A 21523-nucleotide genomic window follows, 5' to 3' on the forward strand; every position below is an offset into this window, starting at 1 on the left:
TGAATTGGGAGATGCATTTTTCTAATCAAATGAAATGTGGCCCGCATTACAATATGGCAAAGGCTTTTCTACAAATCATCTTTTTGAGTAGCCAGTAAACCACTTGTTCATTGTGCTGTTTGGTTTCTGTCACTGGAATACAGGAAAATCAGCTAAGGTGTGTCTGAATAATAATTTACCTACAAGCAATCATAATGCTGTCATTATTTTAATGTGGAGCCTGCCCAATTATCCATCTGGGTGGAGAAAAAGAAGCACCTCAGCTGGTTTCTCAAAGGAAGGCTGTCTGCTCTAATACCTAAACAATTGTAACGCCAGTAAGGATTTTTTTTCTACTCCATCACCATTGAAGGTGGTGGGAAAAAAAGCATTCTCAGGAGCTGTATCTGGTTGCACCGGAGGGACCATGGATTGGCTGCTATGTGCAAAGTGTGCAGTCTTATTTATAATAATGGTAAGTGACTATATGGTTAATATGTGTATATAATGTGAATGTGCATATATCAGTAGGTATATTTCTCAGAAGATTGTATTCCCGATAGCTCTATTCTTGTAATGACTACAATTGATAGAATAATTATGCAGTAACAGAACATTTGGAATATGTTATTGTAATTTTAAGCAAAACTACAGAACCAACAGACATTTATATATGTGTATTATATATTGTGAATGGAATATATAAATGTAACTTTTGGGGTAGATTTGGGATAGATCATTCTGTATAGTTAATTATATGGTTATATATATATATTATATGTATGTATGTAGATGAGGACAACTGAGCGACCACAAAAACGAATTGCAAATGCAAATTATGAGGCCTGCATGCCATTATATGGGTCTAGTAAGGTGATGCTAATGAAAACATCCACTGTATTATTTACATACAATCCAATCAGAGGGCAACATTCCTAGATTTGATGTTCTAATATTGTGCTAGAACAGTATCACATGAACATATCATAGTTAGTCTATAATGACCTGTGCTACAGCGCTACCACTTAATCCCGTTGTTCCCTATGCAAAATTATCCTGGAATACTCTGTTGACCTAATTGTATTTGTGAATGAGTTCTTACATTTGACATGAATAAAACAATTTCTCATAAGAGTTGTTAAGGGGTGCATTTTTAGATAAGGCGGCAATGATGATTTTCAGAGAATGATGTCAAAACAAAACTAGCTGATCTGTTAAAACATGTATATTTCCAGGAATATTCCTGGTTTAAAAAAATATTGAATTTAAAAATGATGTTGCAATGTCTTCGCATGTGAAAAGCTGATACTGAGCTGCACTTATGAATATAATTATTACCATAAAATAGTGTTTATAGACTAGTCAGTTGTATAAATGAATTGAATAGATTGTTCTCAATTTTTTGCAACTATAATATTTATAACAATGTGCTGTTTGCCCTTATTTATACCCTACTATATAATAGTGATGTTGTACCGTACCGGCATGGTGCAGTTATGATCCTCACATACTGTACTAGTTGTCTTACCATTGGAGGAATCACAAAAATGGCATGTTTTTGGCTCCTATTAAAACAGTGAAATATTTTTGACTATCATATTGGCATAATGTGTTATAGTAACTTCTGAATTTTGCAGCTAGCCAGAATTGATGTATTTCTTCAATGCTTTTAAAGGAGTCTAAGGCTTATGGCACATATACGCGTTAGCACAGGTGAAACACTCAATACCCCCTTAATGCTCTTAATTTGCATCATTGAGAGTCAATTGTCATAGGCAGTTGTAGTAAAACAGAAATCAATTATGGGGTAGCTGCTGTCTATACAGCGAGTACTGTGCACAGGTCCAATTAAACCAAGGTAAATATCAAAGACATGCACAGTTTCTCGCTTAAAAACATTTATTGGTGCATATAAACCACAAATAACATATCAATATTCAATTCACACACACCACAAAGCAGTGTCTCCCCCCCAGTCTGCCTACCTGTTGTTAGCCGCACCCTCCTGACGCGTTTCGCGCTATTGGGCGCTTCATCAGAGGAGTTGCCCCTTAAAACATGTTCAAGAGCAGTTTTTGGCCCTACAACTTCTAACAGGCAACCCAATTGAGTTGCTCAGCACAAACCCTATTTATTGCCCATATGTTGAACAATGCGGTATACTGTCCCTTTAAAAGTAATTTGTTTATTATTAAATGAAGTTGGATTGTAGATCTGGTTCACAGACATGCTGTGATTCGTTTCTAGACTATGGGCACTTTCGCACCATTGCAGTAGCCCATTGCACCCAAACAGACAATGACTTTCATTTTCTAACTTGCAGTAGACAGTACAACATCTGATTGCTGATGGTTGCTATGGATTACTGCACTGGAGCCAAATGGCGCATCGTAAATGAGCTCCAGTAACAATATTTAAATTACTTCATGCATGGTACAGATCACACATCATAAACACAGACACCCACCCCCCAAATGTTTGCTGATAGAAGCAATTAAATAAGAAGCTGTTAGAGAATCATGTAGGTTTGAGAATTCCTGTAAATCTAGTTGCTCTGATAGTCCAGTGCAATGTTTTTGAACAACACAAATTATTGAACAAATTCATTAATTTAGACCTCAAAAGATCAAGAGGCCAGTTATCAAGTACATATACATACTTTTTGCCTATTGTTTTAATAATGAAAAATCTATTTTTTTTGTTATATCCTGAGCTAACCAGGGCAAACAGAGAATTCAGATATATATCATGTTTGGTACTTGTGAGGTAGATACAGTAATTAGATTACTAGTGTACAGATAAAACCCTAGCATAATAAACTCCTGCTAAACAGTCACAACAAAGGGGAAACAAGGAGGGGAGGGGTTGTACACTGGTAATCTAAATATCTACCTTACAAGGACCCAGACCATGGAGTAGCTGCAACTGCCTTGTATGTCCTATTTAGCTCAAGAAATAAAAACCTTACATTTTTCAGGCATAAAACAACAGGCAAAAGGTGTATTTGCCTCTTCAAATATATGAGAAATGTCAACATGTTTCACTGCAGTAGGGATCTTTATCAGAGTGCAGGGATGAACATCAGTGTTTTATAAAAAGGTTTTCTATTGATTCAACTGTACAAATCTATTTTCGTATAGTTTTTATAACCGACCAGAATGAGTAACATACATGGCACAGGCAGAGAACAAGGTGATAGGTACAAACAGATGGAGATTGATGGGTCTGGCACAGAAGTTTGGTAGAGACACACGTGGAGATTGGGGGAGATTTTAGGGCAGAGACACATGGAGATTTGGGGAGATTAGTCTCCCGGCGACAAATCGCTAGAAGCGAGAAGGCATTGCGGGGAGATTAGTCGCCCGAAGAAGAGGTGATTTGTCTCTGGGCGACTAATCTCCCCGAAATCTCCACGTGTGTCTCTGCCCTAATTTACATGGGAATAGTGTTATGGCCATATGTTTCAGATGCCTCCACAAGGTCTGCTAGATTAGAACTGCTATGTCCTTTACCTTAACCAAAAAAAGTGTTAGAAAGTTGAAAGTGTGGAATAAAGATTGTTGTCTAATCCTATGAGGGGTCTTCTTTTCATAAATAAGGCCATTGTAGATATAGGCATGTCATAGAAATAATTATGACCCTTAAGGGAGACTTATCTGTGATTGCATACTATTGTTCTGGATAACTTTTTTTAAAATTACTTCTAAAAAAAAGTAATGGTCAATTTTGAGCATAAGGTTCAAAGCAGTGTAGGACCTCGCACACCCTGCAGAACCAAAGAGATGCCTGGTGCACAAGGGTAGAGGCTCGGCCACCTCACGATAGGGTACAAATCAACACAATCCAATGGCACACAGGACTGAAGGAATTCTTCCAAATTTTATTTCAAAGCGGAATGCAAATGCAACGTTTATTCCCCGAAGTGTTGCTTTTGCATTCCGCTTTGAAATAAAATTTAGAAGAATTCCTTCAGTCCTGTGTGCCATCGGATTTTGTTGATTTGTACAATTTTGAGCATACCCAGGAAAATCAATTTCCTTTAACTGATATGACAATTTATATTTCCTTCCCTTTGCTCCCTGTGTGTGCCATACTCTCCTTGCCCTATGCTCTCTGTTTATGCCATACTCTGCCTGCCCTATGCTCCCTGTGTGTGCCATAAAATTATTGTTAATATTATTGAAAATTATTGTTAGGGCCCCTAAGGTGTTTCATCGTGTGCTGGTGGGGGGGGGGGTGCTGTGTTATTCACAGGGGAGGAGGAGGCATATAGATTTAAGGGTATGTCTTAATATGACTACTTTTTTCACATATGAGTTATAAGTGATATCCCTGCAATGAGCACCAACCATTTGTTTTTTGCTACCACCATTAATGTGGGCATGGTCGAGGTAACACTGGGGTGGTTTAAAGTGGGTGTGGTTTATAAACTGGCTTCAACACTGTCTTCCATTATCGGCCCTCCACCATGTAGGCCACAGTAGTTGGACAGCACTGATGTTGAGAGTGATATTCTGAGACAACTTGCAATTGGTTTTCATTTTTTATTATTTGGTTTTTTTTATTTATTAAGCTTTTTTATTCAACAAGCTCTCCAGTTTGTAATTTTGCCAATTCCGTTACTAGAATCCTAATTACCCTAGCAACCATGCATTGATATGAATAAGAAACTTTAATATGAATAGAAGATGCCCTGAACAGAAAGATGAATAATAAAAAGTAGCAATAACAATAAATGTGTAGCCTTACAGAGCATTTGTTTTTAGATGTGGTCAGTGACCCCCATTTGAAAGCTGGAAAGAGTCAGAAGATGAAAGAAAATAATTAAAAAATTAAAAAATGAAAAAATAAAAACCAATAGAAATTTTGCTTAGAATTAGTTATTATTAAAAGTTAACTTAAAGGTGACCCACCCCTTTAAATACATAGATTGTCCTGCAAGTTGCACCTATTGGAGCTCCATCTAGCACTTAGGGGCAAATAGGGTCGAATATTGAGGGTTAATTAACCCTCGATATTCGACTGCCGAATTGAAATCCTTCGACTTCGAATATCGAAGGATTTATCGCAATTCGTTCGATCGAATGAAAAATCGTTCGATCGAACGATTAAATCCTTTGAATCGATCGAACGATTTTTCTTCGACCAAAAAAAAATAGCAAAGCCTATGGGGACCTTCCCCATAGGATAAGATTGACTTTGGTAGGTTTTAGGTGGCGAACTAGGGGGTCGAAGTTTTTTTTAAAGAGACAGTACTTCGACTATCGAAGAATATATAATGGTCAAATAGTCGAACGATTTTTAGTTTGAATCGTTCGATTCGAAGTCGAAGGTCGAAGTAGCCCATTCGATGGTCGAAGTAGCCAAAAAAAACTTTTGTAATTCGAAGTTTTTTTATCCTCTATTCCTTTACTCGAGCTAAGTAAATGGGCCCCTTAATGTATGGTTCTATGTACATAATGGAGTCTTCTAAGAAAGGGTTGGCATGTGGGTAGTCCATGGGTGTCCAAGTGCATACTCCTTACTAATGTATGCAGCGAAAAAATACCCATTGACTTCAATGTTTAGTAGACATTATAAGCTTGCAGTTAGGTTTTTACTGTGGTTGTGAAGAACAATGTGTATCATGTAATAATATTTGCAAACTTAACTCTTGCATCATATACATCAATTCAGCAGAGTGACTACACAAACCCCAAAGCAATTGATACTAATGTTAGTATACTATAGCAATAATGTCCATTATCACAATGAAATCAGAAATGGGTGTGTTGGGTAAAATGATTTCTCATCCTTCATGAAGCTCAACTATAATTGCTTGTTGTAAAATTCCCATCTAAAAATGTAGCTAATAACTCATAGACCTATGAACCTTTATGTTTCTGAATATAATACCTCCCTAATGCAGAATTCATAGAGAGAGGGGCTCTTTGAATAATGCATTTAACGCATCTGAGTCTGAGAATTACTCAAATTGTTTTTTTAAATTCTTATAACAAATATTATTTCTTAGTAAAAAGGCAAAGCAGCTAGCATTTGATCAGTAGGACCCTACTTTGTATGTATAATTTTACAAGGTATTAAAATATTATCCTTCTCTTCTTTCTGCCCCACCCTCCATTGCTGTAAGGGTGTGACATTTCCTAAGGCGTATGGCTCATAAAGCTGTTGCTGATATAGGTTGAATCTTGTACCTGTCTTGGGAAGTCTTGAATCTGTTCAGCTCATTAGGGTGTGTTCCATTAGGGAGGGCTTGAATCTCAATTCTCATATGAGAATTCCAAAATGAATATAAACGTTTTTATTTAATAATAAACTTTTTTTTAATTCTTACAGGTATCTCTAGAATGCACCTGCAATTGGAACTTACAGGTAAAACATTGGTGGTACATACATATGTGCATCTCTTGCACTAAAACAGAATTTATTGTGTGTTATTATATTTATAAACAAAATGTATAGGCACTTATCTTATGTTAAGGATCTTTGCAGAAGTGCTGAATTTTACAACTGGTTTTATATGGCACACTATCAAGATATTCACTTTTATAAGGCAGAGATGTATTCCGTAACCAGCATATGAGATTGTAAGGCCTAAATTGCCCTTTTCATATGGCATGTTAAAAGACCTTGTTTTTACTTTCGAGTAGTTTTACTACTCTTACTTTAGACCTTGTTTTTACTTTCGAGTAGTTTTACTACTCTTACTTTAGACCTTGTTTTTACTTTAGAGTAGTTTTACTACTCTTACTTTAGACCTTGTTTTTACTTTAGAGTAGTTTTACTACTCTTACTTTAGACCTTGTTTTTACTTTAGAGATTAAACATTGTATATGTGCACTAGGCCAAACATGGAGTAGCTTCAATTTTCCTGTTTAGCTCAAGAAATAACAAAAACCAGCCATAGATTTTACATGATTTAAAAATTAGGCAAAAGTATATTCAGATCAATCCCTGTTCATTGCACTCAATTTAAACTCATGCTAAACAAGGAAATATACTGATGTTGAAATGCCTTTAACTGATTCAATGAAATTTCTATGTATGTTCATTGTGACTATTAAAATGCATCAAAGTTAATTCTATTGCAAAAAAATGAAACGCCAATACCTTGATCAAATGTGGGGTGTTCCCAAATTTATTGTAGTGCTCCAGACACGTGAGTCATGTTCAGACGTTCCGGGACAAACAACTGCCCTTCCTCAAGTTAATTCTATGCATTAAACCAACGTTAAATTCACAATCACATTTGTCATGGAAAGAAACTTTCTTGAAAGTGAAACGTATATTGTTCCATTAATTTTCGATGAGTCTATAAAACCACAACTGTTTTAACAAACTGCAAAGGGCACTGGAACATAAACTTGATTGACACTTTAAAAAACGCATATAGTTGCTGAGTTTTTCATTCAAACTTTTTAAGTAAATCATGGCTAAATGAGAATTTGAACTTTTTTTTTCGAGAAGAAGATGTTAACACATGTGCCCTTATATTTTTATAGGTTAATGATGGAAAAGATGCAAATGGAACAATCTTATGGAACCCTATACAACTTCAAAGGCAAAAGCGAGAATGGTTGGCACCAGTTGTACATTTGAGGGAAGAAGAAGACAACAGACACAGAAATCCTATAGCAAAGGTATGGTTATATAACAATTTAACCATTGATAAATGAGCCCCTAATGGGGTTATGTAATAAAAGGCACTAAGTTTGCCCAGGTGCAGATACTGTATTGGTTGATATGGGCTACAGCTCCTGGTCAAACATAGTGCATTTTATTACATATGCCAGTATATCTTTTTAGCAATGAGTTTTTATCATTAAGTAACATTCCAATAAATATTACATAACCATGTACATAACCTGGGCCATTACTTCTGTATTGTTTTGCTATTTCAAAGCTTTTGGAATCCAGACTATACATCATAACATCATAAATATTTGTCTTCTGCTCTACAGGTCCATTCAGATAAAGCCATAAAGAAACAAATAATATACATTGTTTCTGGACAAGGTGTCGACCAGGAACCGTTTAATATATTCCTTATTGATGGCAAAACTGGATATCTGAATGTGACGGGAATAAAAGTTGATCGTGAAGTTGTACCTGTCTTCTTTGTAAGAAATGTTCATTTTTTGTTTTTAAAGGAGAAAGGCTTCAAAAAGATAAAAATGTGGTATATTATGTACAGGCTTATATCACCAGCCAACAGGCCCTATAGCAGCAATGATCCATGCCTTTAAATCTATCAGGGTTTCTGATTACAATAGGTCATCTTTTCATATCATCAGCACTCTATATACTCAGTATATCAACAAAACATTAGCAGAAAGTAGTATTATGCCTACCAAGAAGCTGGTGCTGCAGGACTGAGAACTAATAAACTCACAGACACAGGTTGCGCTGGTTTCTTTGTTACCAAATAATGTAAATCTAAATTCAAATATCTTACAAATTAGCCCTATAATATTAGTTTTACAGTAATAGAGTTACCAGACCATCCCTTTACAGCAGTGTGAAACACTGGAGGGCTGATTTGCTCTGATACTTTATATTATGGCTAGAAGCATCAATCATTAGTATTTTAGAGCAAGCTTTGTAGAGCAAGGTTCTTAGGCTATTCATTGTTTTTTTAGGGACAGGGGAAATAGAAAAGGAGGAGGGTATGTTAGTATATTGAGTATTATTTGAAACCTAGTATAAAGGAAGACGTTGTAAAGGAGAATTATAGGTCTGAAGACTTATTGGTTGAACTTTCCCCACATTGTAGGAAGGGTGGAAGTTAATTGTAGGTCTATGCTACAAACCCCCTGATGAAAGCAAAGAGGAAGATGCTCTGCTCCTGTTGAAAAACGAAAAGGCTGCACGAATGGGGGGATTTTAATTACCAAGATATTGACTTTAGCAATAGATCGTCCAGTGCAGTTAATAGGAACGAGTTTATAAATGTGTTCCAGGTCTGGACTGGGAGTCAAAATAGACCCTGGAATTTCAAGTATACAGAGGTCCAAACAGCCCCCAGAGGCCCAATAATTAGTGTCATGGCATCTTACAGCAGTACCTCTGCCATTTGCTAGAACCCACGCATTGCCATTCTGGACATGTCTATGACAGTTTTATGTCAAGTGTTGAGGATCCAACTAGAAATTATGCTATATTATTAGCTTGAGAACCATGGCCCCTGGTCTACTTAGTTATTTGACCCAAATTTGCTGGTAGCAACATGGCTCTGCACCTTACTCTAGTGCAGTGATCCCTAGCCAGTGGCTTGTGAGGAACATGTTACTCACCAAACCCTTGAATGTTGCTCCCAGTGGCCTCAAAGTAGGTGTTTGTTTTTGAATTCGGCTTGAGGCAACTTTTAGTTTCATAAAAACCAGGTGTACGGCCAAAATAGAGCCTCCCATAGCCTGCTAGTCCATAGCCAATCACAGCACTTATGTGGCACCTCCAGGAATTTTTTCATGCTTGTGTTGCTCACAAATTCTTTTTACATTTGAGCAGCACCGTCAACCCCCATCCTCTTCATAAGTTACTTTACAGCCTTTCAATACTGTGTTCTAGGGTAACTTTTACAACAAAAACCATTGTTAGCACTTTATGGTATTTTCCTGTACTTTATTTGGACAGTTATATCTAATGTCATTTAACATTTTTGTTTTGTCTAGTTAACAGTAAGGGCTCTGTCTGGAGGAGAAGATGTGGAGAAACCTCTCTCCCTGCGTGTCAAAGTTATAGACATTAATGATAATGCACCTGTGTTCTCACAAACTGGTTTTATTGGGGCAATAGCTGAGCTATCCAGTGCAAGTAAGTTCTAGTCTTTGAACAATTTGTTTACATCATAGTACAATCAATAAGAGGCAGAGTTACTGAAATTAAAAATGGATCATTTTTTATGGATTTCCAGAAGTCTGAATATTAGCATATTTTAAGAAACACTTTTTTGACAGGAAAAAAGGAACAAACTGACACATCTATCAATGTAATTGTTAATATGCACTAAATACTAATTAGTGATCTGGATTATTATAATACAAAAAAAGTAACTTTTTCATTCATTTTGATACAATTTAGACAGCCTGGTGATGCAGATCATTGCTACTGATGCCGATGAAGTAAATACATTACACTCAAAAATTGCATACAAAATCATTTCTCAGAGTCCTTCTGATCCCCTAATGTTCATTATGAATCAACACACTGGAGAAGTCTTCACTGTGTCCAGTTCTCTAGATCGGGAGGTAAGTAAACCCAATTCATAAAACAGGGTTTTTTTGTTTATCCCTTTATTATATATACCATAAATAAGTTGAATTTTTCATACATGACCGCTGGCTCCCCAAAATAATCAACATATTGTGACAAAGGATTAGCTCATGATTAATATCTTGCTAAAATTGGAAACAGAGAGTAGAACAGATTTGTAAACCTTTATAACATAATACACTGTTTACAATACATATTCTCTCCAATAATTAAACCAATATTATATTAGAATATTGTTAATATAATTAATAATATCCTTTCCTTTGAAGCCTCGCATAACCCATATTTATTGTAATTTGTATTTTATTCAAATTGTCCACTTCTTGATGCTTTGAATTTTAAATCTACGATTTAATATTTGGTTCAAGTACTATTGTAACAGCCTATATATAGGTTCACAGATAAAGGCACTTGTGGTACAGACTAATATTGATTATTGTTATTAGCACTACTGACTGGTTTGTTTTTCTCTGTTTAATTTGCTTCTGACAATACTGTTTCCATACAGCTAATACCATAGGTGCACACAGCAGAATCTGCTGAAAACATTCAAGTGACTGATCTCCTAGTGGTTTATTCAATGTAATTCAGGCAGATCTATGAAATAATGTTTTATGTTTTTTTTTGGAATTACATACTTTTCTATGCAACTATACTTACCCTACTTTGGTATATATGCCATGTATTTAAGGGGACACTAGAATCCATGCTGCAATATTGAATTCAGCTACTGTGCATTATACTTGTTTGCATAATAGATAAGTCTATAATACACAAAAGCCGTGAATATCCTGTAAATTATATCCTTATAAATGGTGAGTTCTGATGTCATCAGTTATCAACAGTGAGTTCTGATGTAATTTCTGTCACATGACTCACTGAAACTTGTGTATTATAATAAAGTACCCCCAGTTGTAAAATATGAGGATATTAGAAGTTAACTCGGAGTTCCATGACCTGTATAAAAACACTCGGCATTCGGCCTCGTGTTTTTATATGGTCATGAAACTGCTTGGTAACTTATCCTTATCCTTATATTTTACAAGAAGGGGTACTTTATTCACTATATATTTCCCATTTGTATGTACATTTACAACTTTTTGCCCCAACCCTTTAGGAAAGAAGTAGCTATTCATTGATTGTGAGTGGAGCAGATATGGATGGAGCTGCCGGAGCCCTTTCTGGGCAATGTGGTGCCTCCATAAATATTCTTGATGTCAACGATAACATCCCTACGCTTGATTATGACGAGGTAAGTCGTTAAAGATGTGGCATGTGTCAAAGAAATGTTTTAGGTGTAAACAGATAAATACCAATAAAACAACAACAAAACATTACAAAGGAAAAATATTTGTGCCCCATGCACCATTTTGAGCTACATAATCACATAAATATTTAGTTAGTACTTGTTTAATAAATTCCACCATTGGTGGACCCCATTCTTGAGCTTTTCCAACTACAAAAATAATTTATGAAATTTTCATTCCTATGATTTATAATCCTTCTCCTATTTCCTATTGTGAAAAAAACTGTTGCATGTTGTTCTACTGACTCCATAACTTGTCTTGTTTATAAATATGGATACATATAAAAAAGCCATGAATATCCTGTAAAGTGTATCCTTATAAATGGTGCTTAGTTATTTATTATTATTATTATTAACATGTATTTTTAGAGTGCCAATATATTGCGCAGCACATCAATTACATACATAGAACATACAGAGTTACACACATAGTGATCGGTACTGGTACAAAAGGTGAGCAAGGCCCTGTGCAAAAGAGTTTACAATCTAAAGGGGAAGCGAATGAGACACAAGGTGTGGGAGTGGGCAAGATTAGAAATAAGCAGGTGAGAGATGCAGCATATGGTAATCTTGGGAGCAACTCCACCCTCTATACAATTTCACTTTTCTCAATCTTTAATCAAGAGGTCGATAACCAGGAGGTTTTTTAATTGTGACCATAGCGATTAACTCCTAGATTTTAATTAATTTATGCACAAGTCACCAAATGGAATGGTGAACTAACTGATTGCACATGGCACTTTATTTACTAGAGCACATCAGAACTATTCAACTTTGAATCAATTGCACAGGTCACTTTATATTAATGAATTACAATAGTAAACCCTTTATTGGTTAAATTGATTAAGAATATTGAGAGTGAATTTAATGAATTTTTTTTGAATGAACTGGAAACCTTATAAGATAAACGGCACCTTGAATTATAAGTGATTGCATAGGGAGTAACTAACTCCTAATCTTTAGTTCAATTGGTTATCGACCGTGTGGGTTAAACCGGAATAAAATAACAAATGATAACAATTGTATGGGTTTTTCTTTATTAGAATCATTAATAAAAGGTGTTTGAAGGCGAATGTTGCACATGACATGTCATATCCAGTAGAGAGGAGTCAGATTCACTAGACTTTAACAATAAGCAACATTGTAACTTGTTAATCTGGTGTTATCAGTTCATTTTAAAGATCACCAACATAGTTTCAATTCAGACTGCTGTAACAATTAAGGGTTTCCCTTTCTAAATTATACAACGAATTGAAACTATATTTGGAGAGAAGTGGTTGAACCACAGAGGTGTAGTAGTTGATACAGTTACAAAACAAGGTTCTTTTCTTTTTCTTTTTCATTTTTTTCAAATGTGTGATAAAAATCTTAATTATTGATAAATTTGACCAAAGTTGTTCAACAACTGAACACTCCAAATAATATGCTAATGATATGAGCAAGATACCTGATACTACCCAATACAGTGTATAAATGTTGGTGTTCTTCTACAGCTATGTATTGTCCAACATACTGTCATTGTAGAATTGTAGAAAGTAAGACTATATTTAGGGAAAGAAATCATCAATTAATTATTAACTTTTTTAACTAGTCTAATACTGAAATTTTTGTTGCTCTTCTTTCCCAGTATTCTGTTTCAATAGATGAAAATATGTTACAACATGGACTGCTCTTTATCCAAGTATCTGATAAGGATGAAATGTACTCTGACAACTGGGTGGCAGAATTCGAAATTGTATCTGGAAACGATGGTGGTTGGTTTGCAATTGAGACTGATGCTACAAGTAATCGTGGGATATTACACGTTGTCAGGGTAAATCAGTTTTACTTGTCTATATGAAAAAGAGGAACTTTATATAAACTGATCATTTACTAAACCTCCAAAAAAATACTGGCATATGTCTCTCCAGGGTTTTTTGAAAACCTGTATTTTGTATTGACCTTGATCCTTTCCTTCTTGCTTTACAGTAGGCATTAGAAATTGCTGTTACCTGCCTTTTACTGTATATAAAATTTACATGATTCACCAAACCCCCAAAAAAGACTGTTATGAGTTTTATCCCGGTGTTTTTGTTAGATAGCAAAAAAATTGTTTTTTTTTACCTTGATCCTTTCCTTCTTGCTCTACAGTAGGCCTTATTTTCATTTACAATTGCTGTTGCCTTCCTCCACCTTAACTTCATGTTTGCCCCTATTTCAGTACTGAATTTTAACAGAGAGATGAGAAAAACACACTAGTAATAGAGCAGCTTAGATACAAAAGTCAAAACTTCACATTTATGAAGTTTTATTTAAAAAGTTGGAGTGGTAAATCCACACCTTGAGTTTTTGATGTAAGTAGCAAAAACAATATTTATTTTGTATTTTTACCTTTTTATTTCATTTTTAGAAACATAATCCAAACAGCTCCAATTGCAAATAATACAAACAGAGATAAATATAAACAGCAGTTCAAAAACAGCAGCACAACATTCCAGTCTTTTTATTCCAAGTTAGATCAAGCCTATTGGTCACCTTAGTCACCTGTCTATAATGGAGTGCTACTCAACATGGATAATTAGTTATAACTTCAGCTACTTTCTCTATGCTTGCACAGAGGCCAATGCACTCTGCTGTCTATTACTAGTACAGGTATAGGATCTGTTATCCAGAATGCTCGGGACCTGTGGCTTTCCAGATAAGGGGTTGTTCCGTAATTTGGATCTTCAAGTCTTAAGTCTATTAAAAAATAATGTAAACATTAAATAAGCCCAATACACTGGTTTTGCTTCCAATAAAGATTAATTATATCTTAGTTTGGATCAAGTACAAGCTACTGTTTTATTATTACAGAGAAAGGGGAAATCATTTTTAAAAATTTGGATTATTTCATTATAATGGAGTCTATGGGAGACGAGCTTTCCGTAATTCGGAGCTTTCTGGATAACGGGTTTCCAGATAAGGGAGCCCATACCTGTGCCATTAACTTTTTACAAATCAGATATGAAAACTCCAAAGGCTTGCTTGTGTTAGTTCTGTATAATACCAAGCAAAGCAGTCTCATTTACTTTCAATCCATGATAATCAACTTCAGACTTCATTCATTGGTCCATATAGGGGTTTTTGTAGCTGAAGTCATTGACCCACAAAACCAGATAGCGTTGTAAAGAGGCAGAATAGGAAGTCTTGTAATTCAAAACCATAAAAAAATTTATACGTACCTGTCTCTGTCCTTGAATCACATATTGGGCCTGATTTTTGTTTGTTTTTATTTGATATTTCTCTCATTGAATTGCATTTGGCTCTATGGGAAAATCAGGAACTGATTTAGGAAATAAACTTTTCTCATCAAATGGAATCCTACCCACTATTTTTGCTCCTACATTGTGCTGGCTCCGCTTCTGTTTCTTTCCTTTTATTACTTGTTCTGACTGTCTGAAGATTCTTCTTCATTTAACTTACCCCATCAATTTATCAAAAAGTATAAAAGCCAGTACACATTTGATATCAGTTGCAATTGGGGTAAAATAATGGAAATGTGTTTGCTTCTGTACAGAAATACATTTAATCCATTTTATTAAATTAGCTTTACATTATATGCCTTATATTATACGCCTTACATTAAATGCCTTACACCTTAGAGGCCCATTTACTAATAATCAAATTTCGATTTGTATTCCACAAATCTCTAAAAAATGTTGGTTTTCAAAAAAGCTCTAAAAATGTCAGATTTATGAAGTTTAAAAACCATGAAAAATTCTAATACAAAACTTCACCAAGTAAAAGTTGTCAAGGTCGTATAAAAGTCAATGGGAGGTGCGCTGATCCTGTTGGACCGCTGTAAATCAATTTCGACTTTTAGAAGTCTAAATTTTCAATAGGAATTGGCCGAAAAACTCTAATTTTTAGAGGTTATTGATGTATTTGTCATTTTTTACGCAGAGTTCAGCGAAATTTTCTGTTTCTACTTTTTTATTCAGACTTTATAATAAATCTTGTGACATTTGTAGTTTTAGAATTTCTGAGTTTAGTTGTGGTTTCAAAAACCATGAAAATGAGATTATTAGGCCCCCATGATATGCTTTTTCTTAATATACTACTCAATAATATTAATAATATACTCTTTTTCCTTAAAACTCTATAGCCAATGTGATAAATAATTTCTATTTTCTATTTAGGAATTGAACTATGAAGCAATGCAAATGATGAACCTTGGCATTATTGTGAGAAACAGGGCCCCTTTCCATTCCTCCATTCTGTCTCAGTACCAAGCGAAGGTGACTAACATTGCCGTTCAAGTTCAAAATGTGAACGAAGGATATGCAGTCATACCACGTCCATTAACTGTGACCATTCCAGCAGGCCTCAGCAGGGAACAGTTTTTTAACTATATACTGGTGAAATTGCAGATGGAAAATCTGGACACTGGGGAAATCATATCAAATGCCGTGTAAGTCATTCTCAGTACAGCAGTTCATTTTATCCACATTAAACAAAGCTGCCCGGGAAAGCACGCTGCTGGGGTCATCCAGTGCAAGTTGTATCTAGCATTTGAGTCATTTGCAAAATTCACTGGACGCAAGTCTAATGTGCCTATGGACACAACAACGAGAACTTTAGAGTTACCTCAATGTCCATGGTCACAGTAATTCCAGGGTTCCCCAGTGTCAATATACAGTATGTTTGTAAGTGGATCCTCACATATTATTGTTGAGTATTAATTATAAGTAATTATAGATAGAACTATGAGCTGATATTTTACAACCATATATACAGAATATATATATATATATATATATATATATATATATATATATATATATATATATATATATATATATATATATATATATATATATGCATCAATGTCCAACGTTTCTGTCCTTGCTAGGACCTTTCCTTTCCTAGCAAGGACCGAAACGTTGGACATTGATGCAACAGAAATAAATGAGAATATTTTATACATGGGAGTGCTGGTTCTCTTGAATATTACGTTTTATATATATCTTAACCTTGCACCCCGGCTATACAAGCCACAACAGTGTGCCTTGGAGTGCGGATACTCACTGGACTCTGATATATATATATATATATATCAGAGTCCAGTGACCCCACCTGAGGAAGGTTCTCGTATCTGAACCGAAACGTCGAAATAAACATTTTCACTTTTTTTTGCATTCACAAGTCCTGTGTAGTGCGGTTTATTATGTTTGATTTATATGCTATAGATTCTAACCAGCACCCAGGCAGCTGCTATTTTTGAATGTGTGCTCCAGTACAGGACTCAGTTATATATATATATATGTCTCAATATCTTTTCTTTTTCAACAGGTTTACTACAGATGAAAATAGTAGCAAATGGTTATTTATTGATGACCAGGGGAATGTCAGACTTATAGGCGATCTTCCTCGTGACACCACTGGCACCGACACCGGCTCTGGCCCAGGCTCAGGATCCGGCAACCACACTGCAGTCATCTTTGGAATAAACAACGGTAATTTAGCTTTGCTATCATTTTCATTATGGTTCTTATGCATTTTCTCTCCTGTTAAGGCTAAGGGCACACTAGGTGGATGATCAACTTTTCACCACCTGCATGTGGTACGCATGCTGAGATCCATTCCTATCCACGCCTTCGTGTAGCTCCAATGGCATCATCTATGTGCAGCTACACTGAGCTGATTTTCCCCCAAAATGTATACTTTTACGTTTCTAAACCAAAATCCGCTCAGTGTTCCTGCAGATAAGTGATGTCGTCATTGGACCCAAACAAAGTAGCAGATTGGAGCTGATTCACTTTTATCTTCCTCCATATAGTGAACAAAAGCAGATTATCCATGTAGCCCTTAGCCTAAGAAAACAAACATTGTACCTTGACATTGTATCTATAGTTTTAAGGGACTTTTAATGTTATTGAGACATTGAGAAAGATTTTTCAAAAATTTCCTACCCTTCACTACTTTTTTTAGAATTGAAAATATTTTGATTTGTTTAAATCATCAAAACATTTTCCAACCTTTTTCTTATCAGGCTTTGAGTATTGAAAAGCCCAAAGTGAAAAGTTGTGTACTGTGTGGGAAATTGATCACAATTCATGTGGGACAGTAATGCAGTTCAAACCATTTTCACACCTTTTTTGCTCAGAAAAAAACTAGGAAAAATGTTAATACATTTTTTATTTAGGAAAATAAATGCATGGGTACCATGATAAATATGGGAAAATTTCCTGAAAACTTGAATATGTTTACTTATGATAGAAGGTAATAAATCTACCTGATGGTTACACATCATGCATCTTAAAGGGCCAGTAACATCAAAAAAATTTTAAAACAAATTCGTTAGTATACGGAAAAAAAACACCATGACAAATTAAACTTTAAAAAAGCAAAGTCTTTATTAAGAAATAACTTACCGAAACTCCGCTTGCGATTCAGAAAGCGATCGGGCGATCCATCGTGCGGTGCTCGATTTCTCCTCCCTGCCTTCCTTATAGGAGATACCAAGGGAGGAGAAATCGAGCGACGCATGATGGATTGTCACCCTGTTGCCTTTTCTGAAGAGGAGCGGAAGTGGAGTTTCGGTAAGTTATTTCTTAATAATGGCTTTGTGATTTTAAAGTTTAATTTGTCTTGGTGGGTTTTTTTTCTATGTATACTAACAATTTTTTTTTTTACATTTTATTGATGTTACTGGTCCTTTAAGATTAGAGAGTCAATTTAACAGCACTAGGTGCAAGTACGATGCATGTTAATGGAAGAAAATCAGCAAGCAATACACATCTTGCTTGCTCATTCTGAGCATGATTTTGGTGCAGAGCAGCTGTGCTAAAACAAGTAAGTAATGAGAACTTCACACACAGCATCACCTTAAGAACCCTGCCCTGCTCCCCGCTCCTCCCCTGCTTCCTCCCCCAACCCGCCCGCCTTTGCTAGCCCCCTTTCCTTTGTTCCTACCTGGGGGCTAGCTGGGAAGGGGTGGGAGAGGCTACACATGCCGCACCTTAAGGGAGGAAAGTGGCCATGCCCTAAACGGCCCTCATTCCCCCTTAGGGAGAGATTTAGCAACATTCAAATTAGGAATTTTTTTCAACAAATCCTATTTTTTGCAGTAAAACGTGTGAATTTAAATTATGCTATTTATTAAGAGCAAAAAAATAGTAACGACCGAATGTAAAGCTTTGCCATCTAATAGCTGCCAAGTTCATGTAAAAGTCAAAGGTAGCTGTCTATGTCAGTAGAAATTTGAGTCATTTTAATTTTTTCACAATGTTTTTCTACTTAACTTTTTATATACAGATATTTTATTAAATAAGCAAGCATTTGAAATTTTTATTAAATTAGAGTTTATTTGAAGAATAAACAAACTCATTTTCAATTCAATTCACAATTTTGATGAGTCTGGCACAAAAGACCAAATACAATTATTAAGGTACGAATTGTAAATTCGAATTCGAATTTTCAAGTTGGATTTTTGGTCAAAACTCACAAATTCAAGTTGGGAATAATCCAAACATGAATTCGAGATTTATCATACCTTGGGAACAACTTGAATTCGATAGTACACCACCTTAAACCTACCGAGTTTATGTAGAAGTCAATGGCATACGTAGGTCCAGTGACCCATTTGAAGATGTTAAAAGTCTTTAGACATTCAAGTTTTTTCTTAAATAAGATCCCATTCAAGTTTCAAGGTCATTCGAGTTCATTTGAGGTTAAAAAAAACTCTATGGGTTTATTTACTAAACTCTGAATACTATAAAAACCTAATTTTTAATGGAAAAATAAAAACACAATTTTTTTGAGATTTATTATACCCCGAGGATGGAAAAAGTCAGAATTTGTATATCCGGCATCTCAGACCTGACATGGTTGCATATAAGTCTATGGGAGAAGTCCCAAACATATTTTGATCTGCGATGGGATTCGTGCAATAATCTAAAATTTTGTGATTTTCAGGCAAAAATAAGAAAAATCTCAGGGGGAAAATCCGAAAAATTCATACGATTAGTTTTTTTCACTATTTTTCGGGGTTTTTTCATACAAACAAAGTTATCGGGAAAGTGTATTAATAAATAAGTCAAAAAAACCTGTGCAGATTTGGTCAGAGTTCTTTTCAGAAAATATTGAGAAAAATTCGGACATTGATAAATGGGTCTCCCCAACTTGACCTTTGATAAATCTACCCCTAAATGTGCAGCACTCACAGGCTCAAGCAGAGACTTTAGGCCCACCCAACACATGTGCTGCCCCTCCTGTCTGAAGCACTGCATACATAGATATTTCTTTGCATGTCCTTTCATGGAGTTCAAAGAGATGGACCAGTCAGGGAATGAAGGTTCATTGATTGTGGGTGTACAACCCCTCCCCCCACCAAATAACTAAGTCCTTTAATCTTTGTCTATCATCCGAATACATCTTGCCTGCAACACTTTTGCTTGGGGTCATACCAAAGGATCTCTTTATGGATGTAGCAACTTGTCTCTTATTTTCAACAAAGGACATTTCTGGGGTGGTTCATTCTTGGCGACCTGGCAAGACAAGTTCATATATTAATACTCCCTCACCTTCTATTACATGACCCAGTGTCAGAAACCTGTTGTTCGATATGAGAAGCCAAGAGGCCAGTAGGCCACAATATAAAAAGTATCCAATGCAAAAAATATATATCATTTGCCAAATGTCTTTCAGATGAGCCACTCCGAACAGTTACTACCACACTTACTGTGAATGTCACAACGCCTTCCTGCCCTGTGATTAATTCTCAGCCAAGGACAATATGTTCAAGAAATCCCCAGATTGTTCTTCAGGCAGATGATGGCGCTGGACTTTCCACTGCTCCTTTTGTATACATTCTTGGGCCGATTTCAGATAACTCACCATTTACCCTGACAAGAATAAATGGTAAGAGTGTTATATTATATAGAATATATACGTATGACTCAAATATGTGTTAAACACAATTTAAGATATTAGTTAAAACTTTTATTTATGTTTATATCTTAATCTCTCTGTTACAGTTGTTTTAGATTAAACAAGGGATTGATTTGTTGTTTGCTTAGTGATGTCATTTATGTGCAAAAGCAAGAAGTACTGTACAGAACACCTAAGGACCTGGAAGATTGTTCACCAGGTAAAAAGAGAAATACTGAGCTGATAATAGCAGGCACCACTAATTAGCCTTCTTAATGGACTTAATAAGACTTCAAGGTGCAACCCAAAGTCAATTAATAAAAACAATTGAAAAATTCACAGTGAAATAGGCTATTTATAAACTTCTATTGTAGACAAAAGAAGCATATGCATGTAAAATCATGTATGCCAGAATAAGTGTAATATTTACCCCAGTGCAAAATATTGAAATCCCCAAAACACAGGGCAATGCTGAAAGAATATTAAAAATGGAGGCTATAAAACAAATAATTTCAAGTAAACGTCTACAAGCATTACGCAGACTTAATAACCTTCTAAATATTAGACCTACCCCCTGTACTTGATGAAAGATCTCCGGCAGTAATCCAAATGAGATCTTAAACTGTTCATAGAATTATTATAATCACTCAGCCAGTATTTATACATTACAATCACTTGGGCTCTGTATCAGGGCAAAAAGCATTCAATTATGCAAGGAAAAATAAATGAAAAGTGGATAAGTAGTATGTTGCAGGTTCCACAAGAACTGTAAGGATTATAGCCAGATTTATGGGTTGGCATTGCAATCACTGGATTCTTCTATTTGTAGAAGACATTTACTTAAAACTGATCTCTTACCATTCTCACCACCTTCAGAGCAATTTAGAAATTAGAGGACATCCAACAAACGTCATGGTTTTATAATTATTATTTTATTTCTATAGTGTCAAAATGTTCATAACCCTAGACAGTATACTTCACGCAGTACCTGCCCCAATGCAGCTTTAAATCTAAGGACCCGACCACATACTCGCACACTGTGGTCAGTTTTATCAGGAGCCTATTAGTAGTGATGAG

At 35.4% G+C, this 21523-nt stretch overlaps 1 protein-coding gene across 1 annotated transcript in view; it reads left to right on the forward strand.

Annotated features, from left to right (window-relative positions):
- Positions 1–271: 271 nt before the first annotated feature.
- Positions 272–21523, forward strand: part of LOC108718573 (desmoglein-3) — a 31042-nt gene continuing 9790 nt past the window's right edge. Inside the window, exons 1-11 of the mRNA XM_041566412.1 lie at positions 272–454; positions 6316–6351; positions 7482–7619; positions 7941–8099; positions 9651–9792; positions 10060–10226; positions 11369–11503; positions 13185–13370; positions 15715–15986; positions 16868–17031; positions 20225–20437. Of these exons, the coding sequence (XP_041422346.1) occupies positions 407–454; positions 6316–6351; positions 7482–7619; positions 7941–8099; positions 9651–9792; positions 10060–10226; positions 11369–11503; positions 13185–13370; positions 15715–15986; positions 16868–17031; positions 20225–20437 (1660 nt within the window). The 5' untranslated portion in view covers positions 272–406. The remainder of the gene's footprint in view (positions 455–6315; positions 6352–7481; positions 7620–7940; positions 8100–9650; positions 9793–10059; positions 10227–11368; positions 11504–13184; positions 13371–15714; positions 15987–16867; positions 17032–20224; positions 20438–21523) is intronic.

This window comes from Xenopus laevis, chromosome 6L, assembly GCF_017654675.1.
Source record: "Xenopus laevis strain J_2021 chromosome 6L, Xenopus_laevis_v10.1, whole genome shotgun sequence".
Classification (NCBI taxonomy): domain Eukaryota; kingdom Metazoa; phylum Chordata; class Amphibia; order Anura; family Pipidae; genus Xenopus; species Xenopus laevis.